At 36.3% G+C, this 18784-nt stretch overlaps 1 protein-coding gene across 1 annotated transcript; it reads left to right on the forward strand.

The window, feature by feature from the left end:
- The first annotated feature begins 1053 nt into the window (after window positions 1-1053).
- LOC120129278 (transaldolase-like) lies at window positions 1054-3566 on the forward strand. Its single transcript, XM_039146822.1, has 7 exons — window positions 1054-1353; window positions 1556-1727; window positions 1826-1875; window positions 2020-2320; window positions 2644-2832; window positions 2930-3112; window positions 3196-3566. The coding sequence occupies exons 1-7, from the start codon at window positions 1166-1168 to the stop codon at window positions 3439-3441; spliced, it is 1329 nt and encodes a 442-aa protein (XP_039002753.1). The 5' UTR covers window positions 1054-1165; the 3' UTR covers window positions 3442-3566.
- Window positions 3567-18784: the final 15218 nt, after the last annotated feature.

Here is an 18784-nt window from a genome sequence, read left to right on the forward strand (position 1 = left end):
TTAAATTATGAAGCCAAAGTTGTTGAAATAGATGAAATTTGATGAGGAATTGGAATAGATGAAATATTCATTACCGAAATTACCCTTCCTCCTACCTTTCCAATTCCCAAATGGAACCCACTTCACCTACCCACACAAGGGTATCGATGTTGAGATCTAAAAACTAAATACGTATTATTCATGCCCTCATTAGAGATGAATTCACCAACTTAAAACGAGTATTAAATTAATAAGATTATTAATTATTTATCTAATTAAGATTAATTTAATAGAACATATGAATTTTAGGGATTAAAATTATTATTATATGTACTTATATCATTGTTTTCGATAAGTTCGATAAAATTTAATGATGAAATATTAAATAGAAACAAAAATGTAACATTACATATAATTTTTGAAAAAGTATTTAAGTGATCTAAATAAAAATATAAGAACAGATAAGTTACCAAGTAAGTAGTTTATTACTTATTTTTTTTTATTAATGTTTGGAAATAAATTAATAAATCAAATTATAATATTTTAGAAAAAATTATCTAATATAAAAACTATAAAATACATACAAACATATATATTTTAATACCATATATTTTATTTAAAATTTATATTATAGATACTAGGACTTTGGATTTATATTTTAAATTTTAAATTTTTAAATTTTAGAGTTTAAATAAATAAAATTATATGTATTTATATATAAAAAAATATATTTAATTATTGAATTAACCTTATAGACTAACTGGATAATAATGTAATTAAAATAACTAAAATTGTTTCTATTCTCTTAAATAATAATAATAATTATTATTATTATTATAGATATATTTTTATATAAAATTTAAATAATATAATAAAAAGAACTAATTAATTATTTAAACATAAGATTAATAAATTTATATGCAAATACTTAATTAAGGATATACATTTTATTGAAAATATACTTAAAAAATATAAAACTTTACTATGGATATAGAAATATAATTAGGTGAGGTGCAGTTGTTTACTCCTACCCCCCAACCCCACCTCGTATATATCTAAAACCCAACGCCACTCTCAATCCGATTCTCTTTTGTTGAATTATAAAGTCAGGGAAAAAAAAAAGATACAATTTTTACCTTCACCAACATCCGTTCAGTTCAGCCTGTGATCCCTTTGCTCTTTCTCCATGGCCACCATTTCCAAGCTCTCTAACCCCACCCCAGCCGCTTCCCTTTCATCATCTATCAAACCCAGATCTTCTTCCTCTCTTAAATGCTTCGTTGGGTTCCTTGCCAGGCCCGGTTTCAACTCCAAGCTGCTTTCATCTTCATCCTTGTCCTCGATCAATAACCACCCTTTCAAGAGCTCCTTGGTGTAAGTATTTCTACTATTTTTGTCGAAGCCCTTTGTTTATTTAAGTTTGTCTTCTTTAAAGGTTTGGTTTTTTGTTGTTGTTGTTGTTGTTGATGCATGTAGATGTTTTGATCCCATTTCTTGATTTGGTTTGGAAATGAATTTGCTTTGATTGGTTTTCATTTTGTCTGCTCTGATTCCAACTGTGTTTTCTTATTTGTAGTGTTAGATGTTCTCTTGTTGATGGAAATGGTAGTTCGTTGAAGAGGACTACTTTGCATGATCTCTATGAGAAAGAGGGGCAGAGTCCATGGTATGACAACCTTTGTCGGCCGGTCACCGATTTGCTGCCGCTGATTGAAAGTGGGGTTAGAGGTGTCACTAGCAACCCAGCGGTAAATGCTACCGGCTATGCTTTTGTGTTTTTATCTGTAGTTTTAGGTTTTTTTGGCATTTGTCTATTTGATTTACAGTCTTAAATTTGTTATTGCAGATTTTCCAGAAAGCTATATCGTCTTCGAATGCTTACAATGACCAATTCAGGTATGCTTAGTGAAACCCTTGTTTTAAGTGATGCTAAATAAATGAATATAACTTAGTTGCCTGGTCATCATGATGTCTTGATGTTTGATAATATCATTTTCTCTTTTGGATAGTCATGTCTTTTAAAAATGCTGGAAATTGTAGGGAACTTGTACAGTCGGGGAAAGATATCGAAAGTGCATATTGGGAGTTAGTGGTGAAGGACATTCAAGATGCTTGCAAACTTTTTGAGCCAATCTACGAGCAAACAGATGGAGGTGATGGTTATGTTTCTGTTGAGGTTTCTCCCAGACTAGCTGACGATACTAATGGGACCATTGAGGCAGCCAAATATCTTCATAAAGTGGTTGATCGTCCCAATGTGTACATTAAGATCCCCGCAACAGCACCATGCATTCCTTCGATCAAGGAAGTTATTACGAATGGAATAAGTGTAAATGTTACCGTATGTATTTCCGATTTCCCTTGCTTAAATTAGAGTGGAAGATGTAGTCTTGGTGCTTCACTAGTCTGTTTTACGAAAGTTCTTATCAGCATCTACTCTTTTACCTATTCTAGCATTTAAATGTGCCATTAGCTGTAACTCGATGACTGTTTTCATCTGATCAGAAAATCTTTGCAATCATGAGACTGTTTGCAGCATTATAATATTGGGTTTGTTCCGCTGAAGTTTTAGAAAATATTGGACGTATCTTGCATGTACATTCATATTTTATTAGTTTCTTTTATGTTCTAAACTTCATTTTCATTTCTTATGTGTATATGCAGCTCATATTTTCACTTGCTAGATACGAAGCTGTCATCAATGCCTACCTGGATGGCCTTGAGGCTTCTGGGTTGAGTGATCTCTCCAGGGTTACAAGTGTGGCTTCCTTCTTTGTCAGTCGGGTAGACACCCTCATCGACAAAATGCTCGAAACGATTGGAACACCGGAAGCCCTTGATCTCCGAGGAAAGGTAACTAAACCGCAATATACACTTGTGTACATTTCAAATATGTACCGAATTACATGTCAAAATTCGCTTACGTCATGGTATGTTCACTCTTCTTTAGGCTGCGGTAGCACAAGCAGCACTGGCATATAGGCTCTACCAGAAGAAATTCTCTGGTCCAAGATGGGAAGCTTTGGAGAAGAAGGGTGCCAAGAAACAGAGGTTGCTGTGGGCCTCAACTAGTGTCAAGAACCCTGCCTACCCAGACACACTATATGTCGCTCCTCTTATTGGACCGGACACAGTGAGCTATCTTCTTGTCGGATAAAGTTTTGTTTTCAACTTGAGTTTTGGTAAAATTTCTTCGGCCATTTGTGGTGGTTGCAGGTTTCAACCATGCCTGACCAAGCTCTCCAAGCCTTCGTAGATCACGGCACGGTTTCAAGGACGATAGATGCCAATGTGTCTGAAGCGGAAGGCATCTATAGTGCACTAGAGAAGTTGGGGATTGATTGGGGCAAAGTCGGCTCGCAGCTGGAAGACGAGGGAGTGGAGTCTTTCAAGAAAAGCTTTGACAGCCTTCTTGACACATTGAAGGAGAAGGCTAACACCCTTAAATTCGTGTCATCTTAGGTTTTTCCGTCACTGCAACCGAATAAAACAAGCGGGATCTTGGTTGGTGCTTGGTGAGCTCTATGTGGAAATCTGAATATCGTGTAATATGGAGGTGTTTGTTTAATGGAACTTTTATTTTGTGCTTGTTTTCTGCCCTCTCATGGCTACTACTGCTGCTGTATGTGTTGGCCATTGGTTAACATTATAAATTGTTTTAAGCATGAAGTTTCTTGTTCCATCAAGGGCGCAGTTGAAGTTGAACTATATATATGGGATAGGATCCTATTATACAGGGATGAAGTCAAGATCAAACATTGGGAGGGACAAGTAGAGGTGCACAAAAAATCCGAATATTCGATTTTGCCTAAAAAAATATTCGAAATCGGATTTTGGAAAAATCGGTTTTTTTAAAACCGGATCGGATATTTAAAAACCGGATAGTATAACCGGTTTGGGAAAAAATTGAACGACCGGTTTTTTTACCGGATTAAAAACCGTGTATAATTTCTAACTCAAAAATTATACACATATAGTATAACCGGTTTTTTCCCCAACCCAAAAATCGGATTTTAAAAAAACCGGATCGGATCTTAACCGGTTTGGAGGGCCGGATGGTGTAATCGGTTTCGGTTTGTAAAAAAACCGGTTTTTAAAAAAAAAAATCGGATTTTTTCGGATAAAAATCTAGTTTTTTTAAAAAACTGGATTTTTTTCGGATAAAAAATCGATTTTTTATCCGGTTTGAAAAAAAATCGGTTTTTAATCCGATAAAAAAACCGATCGTTCAATTTTTTCTTAACATCAAATAGTCTTACCGGTATAATTTCTTAAAACTCTTTAATTTTTTAATCTGGTAAAATTAAAGAGTCTTAAATCCGTGTATAATTTCTTAGCATCAAATAGTCTTAAATTTATATAAAACTCAGTAGTCTTAAATCTGTATAAAATTAAAGAGTTTTACATTGTGTAAGTGAATTCTAACTCTCTTTATATTAGGGGTAATTTTTTTTAAAAATTACCCGGCCGGGTCGGGTACCTAACCCGACATTTCCTGGGTCGGGTCCAGGTCACAAAATTGAATTTTTCTGGGTATCCAATTAGGGATTTTTTTAGGGTAAACTACCTATTTGGTCACTCATATATTATCTAATTTATGTTTTGATCATTTGATTATTATTTAGGGTAAACTATCTATTTGGTTACTTATATATTATCTAATTTATGTTTTGGTCACTCGATTATTATTTAGGGTAAACTACCTATTTGGTCACTTATATATTATCTAATTTATGTTTTGGTCACTCGATTATTATTTAGGGTAAACTACTAAACTACCTATTTGGTCACTTATATATTATCTAATATAATTCATATATATTTTTATTTAGGGTAAACTACCTATTTGGTCACTTATATATTATCTAATTTATGTTTTGGTTACTCTATTTTTTTTCTTCAAAATTATACCTATCGTTACGTTTTGATTTTGTTTTGGTCACCCATGTTCAAAAATGAACAATGATGCTAACATGACATTTTTTAATTATGTTTGGGTGTTGGACTAACATTTTTTAATTATGTTTGGATGTTGGACTACATAATTTGAAGTTTCGGACATTAAATTTGTGTGTGTTTTTTAATAAATAATTTGAAGAAAAAAAAGGTATTTGGATACCCGATTACCGAGTACCCGCAACATCCAAGTCGGGACACGGGCCGAGAAATCAATTACCCAAAACCCAGGTACCCGAATTTGCACATCCTTATTTTATATATATAGCTGAAGGCCGCATATCGTTAGATCCTTGTCAACTTTTGGTTTCGAAGTTTTCTACAGTATCGATACTCACAATTTGATATTGATACTGAGAATTGAAGACATATAATGCAAATTGGTATTGATATCGGTGTTACTCCTACAATATTAACACTCATATTTTGATATCTATACCAACAAACTAAATCTAAATTTCCTAAATAGTCCTTCAATTATGTATGGTTGTATTGTAGCTTTTATGATTGTTTAATTTACTTTTAAGTCATGAATTGTAACTGAGAGCATAAACGATTTTGTGGAAACTCTAATTTTGTTTGATTTCAAGTTGCACTTTTTCTTTTTGAAATTTAGTTTTGTACTGAAAAATTACGTACAAAATGAAAGACTGAGCACATGTGCCTTGTTAAAAAACTTTCATAATCCTAAGTGACGGAAAAAAAAGAGTGCACCATAATTATAATTCAATACAAATTGGACACCCCTTCGCTTACATTCTTCTCTGCCCGATTTAAGTCTTGCACAGACCACTAATACATCATTCTCAACCGAGACCCAACTCAGTCTTAATCACACCATACAATTGCCTCTACACGATGCTGCAGATAAGTATACTCCCACAAATCCATCAATCTGCCTTTGACTCTGCACAAAACCATAAACAGCACAACCAATTCAATACAGACAAAGCACTGATTTATGGAGAAGAAATAACCAGCAGGACTAAAACGGACGCCCAAACACAATTCACAACATCAGCAACAGAAGGGAACTTGCTATGCCATTTGCTTTTACTCCAAATTCCAATTCTCATCATGGCCTGATCGAATAGTTGGTTCTCACAGCAGGTTTTTTTATTGAAAATTATGTCATTTCGATAAAGCCAAATAGACCGAACTATACCGAAGAAGTCAGAATCCAAAAAGATTCATTTTTAATCGACTGGTTACGCCATATGCTGCTCAGGCTTTTGACGTTACCCGGAATAATGAAGGAGATCTTCCATAGAGCACACCATCTCGACCATGTACTCCACATCACCTTGTAATGACAGAACAAATAATCGGGAGTTTCAATCTTCATTGCAGATTGCACAGTCCACACAAGAAGGATTAATCAATGCATTGATTCGATTCTTAACTAAATTAAACTGGAGGAATTACACATGATCTTGTAGTTACTCAATATTTTTCATATTTTTTTCCATATGATTATATTAGGTGCTGTCAAAAAGGCAACTGTGATTTTGTCTAAGCAATGGGTAAGGCAATTCAAATTCCATAAAAACTAACTAGGATTATATTGAGATTTCCCATTGATACTGAGGATGACGGTGCAATAAAGGGAAATGAAATGTTGATTTCTAGCATGTTAGAATATTAGAAATTTTTTTATTTTTAAATTATATGAAAAATTGATTTTAAAAATTGATTTTATTAAGAAAAAAATACTAACATGTCATTTCAATTTTTTTTAACTATAACAGATGAAAGAAAACATAATAATAATAATAATAATAATAATAATAATAATAATAATAATGAATTAAAGATTTAATGATTTTTTTTATTAATCTGAGTTAAGTATTAGACCATATCTGCTTATAAATAACTCTTAATCTTTTGACATTGAACGTTCAGTATTCGAACATGGGTCCTCAAAGAACAACAATAATTTCTTTATTTCGTAGGTCATTTAGTTCATACAAGATTTAATGATTGTGTCAATAACTATATATAAATATACTAAACGTTAAAGGATTATTTAATGTAGTTGACCCTAAAAACAAAGGTGAAGGATTATTCGGCGTGGGGAATTGTTGGAGAGGATGTTTTGGAAGCAAACTTGTTTCCGTTCAAGGGTGATATTGAGGGGTTTTAATGCTACCTCAATTACTCTGGAGCCTAAGGTGTTAAATCCTAGCAATGTGAGGGAGTTTAGGCCTATTTCTTGCAGCCAAGTAATATAAAAATGTATTACGAAGGTGCTGATGAGGTGGTTGCCTAACATATTTGCTCTTAACCAGTCTGCCTTTGTGCAGGGGAGAAATATTATTGATAATGCTCTCTTGGGACAGGAGCTGGTTAGGGGTTATGGGAGGAAAGCTTTGTTTCCTAAGCATACGGTTAAGGTAGACTTGCAAAAAGCTTTTGATTCTCTCAATTAGGATTTTGTGCTGCGTGTTCTGGAGGCGTATGGTTTTCCTAGTATGTTTGTTGAATGGATTTGGGGGTGTGTTGGTTTTTCTTGTTTTTCGATTCTATAAATGGTAGGTTGGAAGGCTATTTTCAAGGAGCAAGGGGTGTAAGTTTGGGGGACCCCTGTCCCCTATATCTTTGTCCTAGTCTTGAATGTTCTTTCTAAAATGCTGGACATTGCAGTTGAGGGGGTGTTTTTAGATATCATCCCAAATGTAAACGGGATAGGCTCACTCATTTGAGCTTTGCGGATGATTTGTTAATTTTCGCCAAAGGTAATATGGAGTCTGTTGCGGGAATCTTATGTGTGTTAGAGGAATTTTATAGGATGTCGGGGTTTGATGAGTGTTCAGAATCGTTAATATTTGTTCGTTATTTCTTCGATTTTGTGAAGTTATTGCTGCTGATTTGGTTGTGTTATGTCTATTTTAATGCAGATCCTTACTTTCCAGAATTGGTGATAAAACGGGCGAATTCTGCATTTTTTTTATTTGGTCACGGCTGGAGACATGGGCACGACTTTGGGCACGACGCGGTCTGACATGACAGTTTCTAGAAGGTCCAGTCAATGGCGGTTTCTAGGAGACTTCGTCTGCACGCCTTCTGGAAGATTGACGAGCAGAGTTGCATTAGGAGACTAGTTTAAGTTTGAATTTAAATTTAAAAACAATTATCTTTTGTATTATTTTATTATTTTCTTTGTTTATCCTTTAGGATTTGAGAGGCTATAAATACCCACTTGGGGTAAGCCTAAACACATCATTCAGAATACATTCTTCTTTTCTCTCTAGTTTTTATAAAAGTTTTCTCTTTTCCTTTTCAAGTTCTTTTTATTTTTCTTTATTTTCAAGTTTTATTTTTATGCTAAGTATGACTTTTGTCAGGCTTAGCTAAACTTTTCATAAGCCGAGAGCTGTCGCGATGATTCAATTCCAACGGGAGAATTGAAACGGTCCCTTAATATCTTCGGAATCTCTTTCTCAATCTCTGCGCTTATTTTTCAAAATCAAAACAGTTTTCAAAAATCAAAGATTGACTTTGGTCAAGAGGTTGTTGCGATTAAACGTGTAGGAGGAAGATTCGGCTTATAGAAAGCAATTCGACTTCCTGGGAACACACTTGGTGAGATAGCTTCACCAAGAGGGAATTGAGATCGGAATTGACGGTTATAGAAACAACAATCCGAGTCGGTCGCCACGAACTTAAACGGTATTTGATCTACGACAATAGATGTTGTTAGAATCAACTACCGAAGCCGGAATCAAATATTGCCTTGGGTATTCGGCATACAAGATAGAGTCACAAGGATAGCCCTTGTAGACAAAGTAACCGACGTGAATCCCGAAGAGAAAATCTTATTCGATGATCTAAAGGAAATTGAATCAAAGCAAAGCTTGAGGTTACTTTTACCGTATTTATTCACAATCTTCATCTTCTTATTTTTACTTTAATTACTTTTATTTAATCACTTTATTATCTTTTACTAAAATCCCCTCATTTTTACTGTTTCACGCCTGGCATAAATAATTCAGACAGAAATTTATAATTTTCTAAGTCCCTGTGGAATCGACCCTTACTTCTCTTTGCTACGCATTTCCTTAATTTATTGATTGAGAATAAGGAATTATTTTGACATCCAAAACGACAGTTGTCAAATTGGCGCCGTTGCCGGGGACTTCGCCAAAGTAACTAATTTTTGTTTGTTTTTGATTTATGACCAGGACTAATCCGGGCACATTAGTGGAGTACAACCCAGAGATCGAAGCTGAAGCTAGGAGACTCCACACACAAACACTTCGGGAAAGAAGGAGACAACAATTAGATCCAGAAGAAAGATCAAATTCAGGTAATACAAATCCGATGACCGAACCTACTATTCGGGAGTTAGCTGCGGCACCCACTGAACAAGGACCTATGTTCATTAATTTTCCCCAAGGCGAAACTCCATACCACTTGAAAATCGGTCTTATTCATCTCCTCCCTACATTCCGCAGATTGCCAAACGAGGATCCACACAAACATCTCAAAGAATTTCAAATGGTCTGCTCTAGCATGACACCACAGGGAGTAACCGATGACCAAATAAAACTTAGAGCTTATCCTTTTTCCTTAGCCGATTCGGTTAAGGAGTGGTTATTTTATCTTCCTCCTAATTCTGTAACTACATGGGCTCAAATGACTCGTCTTTTTCTTGACAGGTTTTTCCCTGCGACAAAAGTAAGTGAACTACGAAAGAGAATACTTTGAATCAAGCAACTTGATGGAGAGTCGCTCTACGACTACTGGGAGCGGTTTAAGAAGTTGTGTTCTAGTTGCCCACAACATGGGCTAACCGAACAAACACTCATTCAATACTTCTATGAAGGATTATCTCCCCTGGAAATGAAGATGATCGATGCTGCTAGCGGTGGAGCCTTGGTGAATATGACTCCTACCGAGGCTAGAGACTTAATATCGACGATGGCTACAAATTCCCAACAGTTCCGCGCAAATAATAAACCTTCTCGAAGGGTTCATGAGATAAGTTCATCTTCCTTGGAAAGTAAAATAGATAAGTTAACTGAAGTCGTAAACTCTCTTATTGCAGGAAAGATAGGACAAAACCGAGTATGTGGAATATGTGCATTGCCTGATCATCCAACAGACGGTTGTACACTGATTCAAGACGATGCAACAGCTCAAGTCAACGTAGTCGAAAACTTCCCGGGACCTCCCCAAAAAGCTTACAATCCTTACGGTAATACATACAACCCATCATGGAGGGATCACCCAAACTTCAGTTATGCGCAGAACCCGAGACCGAATCAAGGCTATCAAGCGAGACCTTCACCACAACAACAGCCGCAGAAGACATCACTAGAATCGATTGTCGAAAGGTTAGCACTATCCTAGGAGAAATTCCAGACCCGAACTGAAGCCCACTTCCAAGAGATGGACAAGCAATTGAGCCAACTGGCTCAAACCGTTGGGAGATTAGAGTCACAAGGTAAACTTCTGTCTCAAACTGAAGTGAATCCGAGGGAAAACGTTAGCGCCATCACCCTTCGGAGTGGTACAGTAGTAGCGCAACCTATCCCATCGGACCAAGCAGTCCAAAAAGAAAAGAAGACCAATGACGCAGGATCCCAGAATAAGAATGAAGAAGAACAAGTGGACGATCCGACACCATCTCCCTATGACGTGCCACCACCTTTTCCATCAAGGTTAGTTAAAAAGGATAAAAAAACCGAAGAAAAGGAAATATTAGACATACTTCGGAAAGTGGAGGTTAATATACCTCTCCTAGCGGTTATCCGAAAAGTTCCAAGGTATGCCCGGTTTTTGAAGGATCTCTGTATGACAAAGAGGAAGCTTACCGGAGTCGAGAAAGTAAGCTTAGGAGCGAACGTCTCAGCCGTTTTCCAACGAAAGTTACCACCCAAACTGAAGGACCAAGGTATGTTTGCAATCCCTTGTAAAATTGGTAAGGTTGAGATTAAACGAGCTATGTGTGACCTTGGTGCATCAATTAATGTAATGCCTTTATCTGTCTATAAAATGGTCACTAACGATCCTTTGAAGGATACAAAGATTTCGATACAGCTTGCCGACAGATCAATAATCTATCCTGAAGGACTCTTGGAGAATGTATTGGTGGAAGTAAACGACTTGATATTTCCCGCCGATTTTTATATAATCGACATGGAGAATGAACGCACGAACACATCGTCCGATATTCTTTTGGGGCGCCCTTTCCTGAGCACTGCACACACAAAAATTGACGTGAGAAGCGGAATTTTAACTATGGAGTTTGACGGTGAGATCGTTAAATTTGACGTATATAAGGCAATGAGATATCCTGATAAAGTGGAAAGTTTAAATTCTGTCGACTCAATTGATCATTTGGCTGACGAATTTTTAAAGACTAATTTCTCTTTTGATATATACAGGGAGCTGGAGGGTCATGATGAGAACGTGAATTATGATCATACAGAATTGAATTTGATTTCTTCTAAAATCTTACCTTCCGTTCTGCAGGCACCCGAAGTTGAACTTAAACAGTTGCCTGACCACTTGAAATACGCCTTCCTCGGACCAAACAACACTCTGCCAATAATCATATCAAAAGGGTTATCCGAGGAGGAGGAAAAAGACTTGATCACGGTTTTACGCCGAAAAAAGGGGGCTATAGGATGGACCATCGCTGACATAAAAAGTTTGAGTCCATCTACTTGTATGCACAAAATTAAAACCGAAGAAGGCGCAAAACCAACACGTGAGGGTCAACGCCGGCTGAATCCACCAATGATGGAAGTGGTAAAAAAGGAGATACAAAAACTCCTAGATGCAGATATTATATATCCAATTTCGGATAGCAAGTGGGTAAGTCTGATACATGTAGTTCCTAAAAAAACTGGAGTTACTGTGGTTGAAAATTCTGAAGGAGAACTTGTACCAACACGAGTTCAAAATGGGTGGAGAGTCTGCATCGATTACAGGAAGTTGAATTCGTTAACTCGGAAAGACCATTTTCCTCTTCCATTTATAGATCAAATGATAGAACGATTAGCCGGTAAATCTCATTATTGTTGTCTTGATGGATTTTCAGGTTTCTTTCAAATTCCAGTAGCACCTGAAGATTAAGAAAAAACGACATTCACGTGCCCCTTCGGTACCTTCGCCTACCGACGTATGCCTTTTGGACTTTGCAATGCACCTGCCACATTCCAAAGGTGTATGATTAGTATTTTTTTCTGATTTTTTTGAGAAAGGTATTGAGGTCTTCATGGATGACTTCACTGTTTACGGTAATTCATTCAAGGAATGTCTATTAAATTTGAAAAATGTGTTGCGGCGGTGCCTAGAATTTAACCTTGTTTTGAATTATGAAAAGTGTCACTTTATGGTTGATAAGGGTTTGATTCTAGGACATATTGTTTCGTCCAAAGGAATTGCGGTAGATAAGGCGAAAACGGATATCATACGTTCACTTCCTTACCCCACTTCGGTGAGGGAAATTCGTTCTTTCCTTGGTCATGCAGGTTTTTACCGTAGATTCATTAAGGACTTCTCTAAAGTGGCACAACCATTGTGCGAGCTATTACAGAAGGATAAAATCTTCAATTTCGACCAAAAATGCCAACAATCGTTCGACGTATTGAAGGAAAAGTTAGTGTCGGCACCCATAGTCCAACCGCCAAATTGGGACTTTCCCTTCGAGGTTATGTGTGATGCTTCGGATGGAAGCGTTGGGCTGTGCTCGGACAAAAGATCGGGAAAGAACCTCACGTTATCGCTTATGCATCTCGCACCTTGGATTCCGCACAACGGAATTATTCAACAACCGAAAAAGAATTACTTGCCATTATTTTTGCATTAGATAAATTTCGATCATATCTTCTTGGCACTAAAGTTATTGTTTTCTCCGATCATGCAGTCTTGAAGTACTTGCTCAGCAAAAAGGAGGCGAAACCACGACTAATCTGTTGGATCTTGCTCCTCCAAGAGTTTGATTTGGAAATCAAGGATAAGAAAGGATGTGAGAACTTAGTAGCCGATCACTTAAGCCGGCTTCCAATCACTGCGGTTGATTCTCCCATTCGTGAAGAATTCCCTGAGGAAATCTTGATGATTGCGCAAACATCAATACCTTGGTTCGCAGATATAGTTAATTACTTAGCTACAGGGAAGGTACCATCTGATTTAACGAGAGCCGAAGTAAACCGCGTTAAGAGAGAATCTCGTTTCTTCATTTGGGATGATCCATATCTTTGGAAGCATTGTTCAGACCAGGTAATTCGTCAATGTGTTCCTGAAAGCGAGGTAAGCTCAATCTTAAATTTTTGTCATTCTTATTCGTGTGGTGGACACTTTGGACCGAAACGAACTGCTCATAAAGTCTTGGAATGCGGATTCTTTTGGCCTCATATTTTCCGTGATGCCTACTTGTTCTGCAAAACTTGTGATAATTGTCAACGTGCAGGTAATTTGAGTCGAAGAAACGAAATGCCCCTTAATCCTATACATATATGCAAAAATATTCGATGTTTGGGGACTTGACTATATGGGTCCATTTGTTTCTTCTTTTTGGCAATTGTTATATAATTCTTGCGGTTGATTATGTTTCGAAGTGGGTGGAGGCTAAGGCCACTCGCAACAACGATGCTAAAACTACTGTTCAATTTCTAAAGAATTGTATTTTTTCCAGGTTTGGTACACCGAGAGCGATAATAAGCGATCGTGGCACACACTTCATCAATCGAGTAATTGATGTGCTTATGAGGAAGCATGGAGTGAATCATAGAATTGCCACGGCTTATCATCCGCAAACTAACGGACAAGCGGAAGTTTCAAACCGATAAATCAAGATGATTCTTGAGAAAATAGTTAAGCCAAATCGCAAGGATTGGAGCTTGAAATTGATTGACGCTCTGTGGGCTTATCGGACTGCATACAAAGGACCTATTGGCATGTCACCATACCGCCTTGTGTTCGGTAAGCCGTGCCATTTACCTGTCGAGTTAGAACACAAGGCGTATTGGGCCGTAAAACAGTGCAATATGGAGCTAGAAGCGGTTGGCGAAACATGGAAGTTACATATACAAGAGCTTGAGGAAATTCGGAGAGATGCTTACGACAACGCAAAAATATATAAGGACAAAACAAAAGAATTTCATGATCGAAAAATTGTTTCTAAATCTTTTTCTATCGGGCAAAGAGTTCTTCTTTTTAACTCAAAATTAAAACTTTTTGCAGGTAAACTTCGGTCAAAATGGAACGGACCTTATACAGTAACTGGAATATTTCCTCATGGCGCAGTCGAAATTGAAGATAATTCGGGCACTCGGTTTAAAGTCAATGGACACAGGGTTAAACCATATTATGCGAATAACGAAGTTTGCTTAATTGAAGATCTCAACTTGGAAGAACCTGTAGTCTGAACCAAGTCGTCAAGCTAATGACGTTAAATAAAGCGCTTCATGGGAGGCAACCCATTGTTTTCAATTCCGTTATATTTTTATTTTTTCTTTTATTTTTTTTTCGATTAAGCATATTTTATTTAATTTTGCAGGAATTTCAAACTTAAACAACGAAAAATTGAGAGATTATCGTCCGAACAATGCCAAATTCTACCCCTAGGAGCATGTAACGGTGCACGTTAGCACACTTCTAAGGAGACCGGTCGATAGTAAATCCGGGGAGTACTCTGTTCCTTCTCTTGCACTTTAATTTTTTTTTCGTTTTGAGGCAAAACGATTTAAGTGAGGGGGAGTAGAGTGTAGGATTGAATTTCATTTCGCTTATCTTTATGCTTTGAATCTAGTATGTGTTGGTTGAATTGGTCGAAAATTTCATTAATTATCTTTGTCTTGTTGAAATTTTTTGGAATTCTATGCTTGCTTGGGAACACATGATTATTTAGGTTATGATATTCTTGATAATGGATAGCATGGATTGTGATAAGTTGGTATTTTTGTGATATTCCATGATTTTTTTGGTTGAAATGTGATTAGCTCAATGCATGAAAATAATTTGGTGAGATTTGAGCCTTTACGAGCATATCATTTTGGCTCTTATTTTGTTTGATTGAGTGTGTCGAATTTGGCATTGGTATTCTAGAACCTGCATGTTAAATACTGTCGAGATTACACATGAACATGATGCTTAAAAATGATTTGGGCACCTTAGGATTAACCATTCCGTTTCCCCACTAAATAGCCTACCCATGCATATTTTCCCTTAGTTAACCACTTTTGAGCCTATTTCCATTTCTTTGTTTCCACCATGTTCATAAACCCGAGCCTTTTTATTTTATCCCTCTTTTCTACCTTTTTCAGGGCAAGTGAATAATTTTACCATTGTATTCTCCATCACAAAAAATGTTGAAAAAAAATAGCAGTTCGAAAAAGAAAAAAAACTGTTCGAAAAAAAGACATGAAAGAAAAAATGGAAAACAAAACAACAAAAGTGTGAAAAAGAAAAAATGCATTTCGACGAGAAAATTGTTGTTTGATATGTTGTCTTTTTATCTTGTTGTGCTTAATGTTTTGATGGAGTTGAGATTATTATTTGTTAGTTCCTTGCCTTGAATTTTAGCCATATATTTAGCCTTTTCCCCACCTTTACCTAAGCCACGTTACAACCAATAAAAGACCCTTTGATTTATGCATCTTGTTCTTATTAGTAGTGGAGATTTGATTTACTTGCAGGCTTATGGTAATATCGTGTCGATTCTGACATTGAGCGTTTCTTTACCCCAAACACATTGAGTGATTTGAGTGAATCCCGGTAAGGTATTGAGTTATGAGCATTACGATTTATGAATGAATGGATATTACAATTGCACTTGACTTGTTTCAATTGGTGATGTTCAGTTGATTGATTTCTTGACTTCAATAGTTATTGTGGTCTCTACCTTGCTTCCTTGAATATGAAACTTGACAAAGAACGTTTAATGAAGTTTTTGACTGATTTGGTTAATCATACTTGAGGACAAGCATGAGATAAGTGAGGGGGAATTTGATGAGTGTTCAGAATCGTTAATATCTGTTCGTTATTTCTTCGATTTTGTGAAGTTATTGCTGCTGATTTGGTTGTGTTATGTCTATTTTCGTGCAGATCCTTACTTTCCAGAATTGGTGATAAAACAGGTGAATTCTGCATTTTTTTTATTTGGTCACGGCTGGAGACATGGGCACGACTCTGGGCATGACGCGGTCTGACATGGCAGTTTCTAGAAGGTCCAGTCAGCGGCGATTTCTAGGAGACTTCGTATGCACGCCTTCTGGAAGATTGACGAGCAGAGTTGCATTAGGAGACTAGTTTAAGTTTGAATTTAAATTTAAAAACAATTATCTTTTGTATTATTTTATTATTTTCTTTGTTTATCCTTTAGGCTTTGAGAGGCTATAAATACCCACTTGGGGTAAGCCTAAACACATCATTCAGAATACATTCTTCTTTTCTCTCTAGTTTTTATAAAAGTTTTCTCTTTTCCTTTTCAAGTTCTTTTTATTTTTCTTTATTTTCAAGTTTTATTTTTATGCTAAGTATGACTTTTGTCATGCTTCGCTAAACTTTTCATAAGCTGAGAGCTGTCGCGATGATTCAATTCCAACGGGAGAATTGAAACGGTCCCTTAATATCTTCGAAATCTCTCTCTCAATCTCTGCGCTTATTTTTCAAAATTAAAACAGTTTTTAAAAATCAAAGATTGACTTTGGTCAAGAGGTTGTTGCGATTAAACGTGTAGGAGGAAGATTCGGCTTATAGAAAGCAATTCGACTTCCTGGGAACACACTTGGTGAGATAGCTTCGCCAAGAGGGAATTGAGATCGGAATTGACGGTTATAGAAACAACAATCCGAGTCGGTCGCCACGAACTTAAACGGTATTTGATCTACGACAATAGATGTTGTTAGAATCAACTACCGAAGCCGGAATCAAAGATTGCCTTGGGTATTCGGTATACAAGATAGAGTCACAAGGATAGCCCTTGTAGACAAAGTAACCGACGTGAATCTCGAAGAGAAAATCTTATTCGATGATCTAAAGGAAATTGAATCAAAGCGAAGCTTGAGGCTACTTTTACCGTATTTATTCACAATCTTCATCTTCTTATTTTTACTTTAATTACTTTTATTTAATCACTTTATTATCTTTTATTAAAATCCCCTCATTTTTACTGTTTCACGCCTGGCATAAATAATTAAGACAGAAATTTATAATTTTCTAAGTCCCTGTGGAATCGACCCTTACTTCTCTTTGTTACGCATTTCCTTAATTTATTGATTGAGAATAAGGAATTATTTTGACATCCGAAACGACAGTTGTCAGGGTTGCAGCTAAATCCTCTCAAAACTGACGTGTTTTGTTCGAGCATGAGTAATGCAGAGCTAATGGCTATTCAGGATATTACAAGGTTTAAGATTGGGCAGCTTCCTGTGCGATACTTGGGAGTTCCTTTGGTTACTCGCACGCTTACCGAGACTTATTCTGCTTCCTTTTTTGTGAAGTTGGATGCGAAGGTTAGCAATTGGGCTTCTAAGTTCCTCTCGTAAGGGGATCATTTGCAGTTGGTGCAAAGTGTGTTGTATAGTATCCAAGCTTACTGGTGTCGACACTTTGTGCTCTCAAAAGCTGTCATTAGGAGAATGTCTCAATTGTGTTCTCGTTTCTTTTAGAAGGGGACAACGGTAGGGCTACGAGGGCTAGAATTTGTTGGGCGGCTACGTGTAGGCTGAGGAGTGAAGGGGGCTTGGGATTGAGGGATTTGGGGGTCTGGAATCTTGCTAGCATGATGCAGCATGTTTGGGCGTTGGTAACGAGAGTTGACTTGTGGGTTCGATGGGTAGATACTTATGTCTTAAAAGGGAGTTCTTTTGTGAAGTGGTCTGGTTCTCGTACTTGCGGTTGGTTTTGGAGGAAACTGGTAAAGTTGAGGGCTACAGCAAGTCAGCTTGTTGATGCGGGGTCAAGTTGAGGGTTGAGTGGATGTGGCATGAGATTCGAGAGAGGCATGAGAAGGTGGTATGGGCGTAGTTTACCCTAAAAAATTGAGTAAGAGTAAGTGAGATTATTTCTTACATGAATTTCTATGTTATATAGCTTCTTTTCTTTTGATTAGTCTGGTGGTAATTGTAATATAATATCTATTCAGAATCTTTTTTAGTTATTGATAACATGCAAACATTCTAAAAGTATAGTTACTCGAATCTGAGATCTCTAAAGGTAAAATACTCTCCTTTACCACAATAGTTCAAATTATATACCAACTTTTAGTTCTTCGTTGACATAAACATTAAAGAACATCTAAAAATATAAGTTTAAATACACATTGACTTACTTTTTATCTTATAACAGATTAGATTATTCATTTTATATAATATAAGATGAAAAATTATTGTTATACTGATTTGAGTGATTGGAAAAATGAATCCTAAGTTTAAGATGGTAAGAATAAATTTATCGTTTACTAATTTGAGTGATTGGAAAAACGAGTCCCAAGTTAAAGATAATAAGAATAGATTTATCATTTTCCTCTCTTAATGTGAGGTCTTATATACATTGGATGTATTCCATTTTGAAATATTATATGACGGATAAAGGTTAACGAATTAAAGATATATGGATGGATGAAATCGATCTAAATACTTCAACATCATGATATATCTATGTCTATTTATCTCGATGTGAAATGACATGATGATTGTGATTAAATTTGATTAACAATAATTGAGATTACTTGTCAAAAATGTTATATGTTGAGTATAAACCCTAAGTCAAGAAAGTTATGTTGCAATTGTAATGAATATTGTGGGAACAAGACCGACACAAGTCTTTTTTATGATTAAACTACGCGTTTAGAACAAAAATTATTATTTTTGATCCATTTTAGTATCTAAATTTT

This window comes from Hibiscus syriacus, unplaced genomic scaffold (assembly GCF_006381635.1).
Source record: "Hibiscus syriacus cultivar Baekdansim isolate YM2019G1 unplaced genomic scaffold, ASM638163v2 tig00110483_pilon, whole genome shotgun sequence".
Taxonomy (NCBI): domain Eukaryota; kingdom Viridiplantae; phylum Streptophyta; class Magnoliopsida; order Malvales; family Malvaceae; genus Hibiscus; species Hibiscus syriacus.

What these genes read in the sequence shown, in the direction of transcription:
- LOC120129278 (XM_039146822.1), top strand. Translation starts at nt 1,166, where the DNA reads ATGGCCACCATTTCCAAGCTCTCTAACCCCACCCCAGCCGCTTCCCTT. An exon ending in CCTTTCAAGAGCTCCTTGGT is followed by an intron (nt 1,354 to 1,555) that starts GTAAGTATTTCT and finishes TCTTATTTGTAG; the next exon opens with TGTTAGATGTTCTCTTGTTG. An exon ending in GCTTACAATGACCAATTCAG is followed by an intron (nt 1,876 to 2,019) that starts GTATGCTTAGTG and finishes TGGAAATTGTAG; the next exon opens with GGAACTTGTACAGTCGGGGA.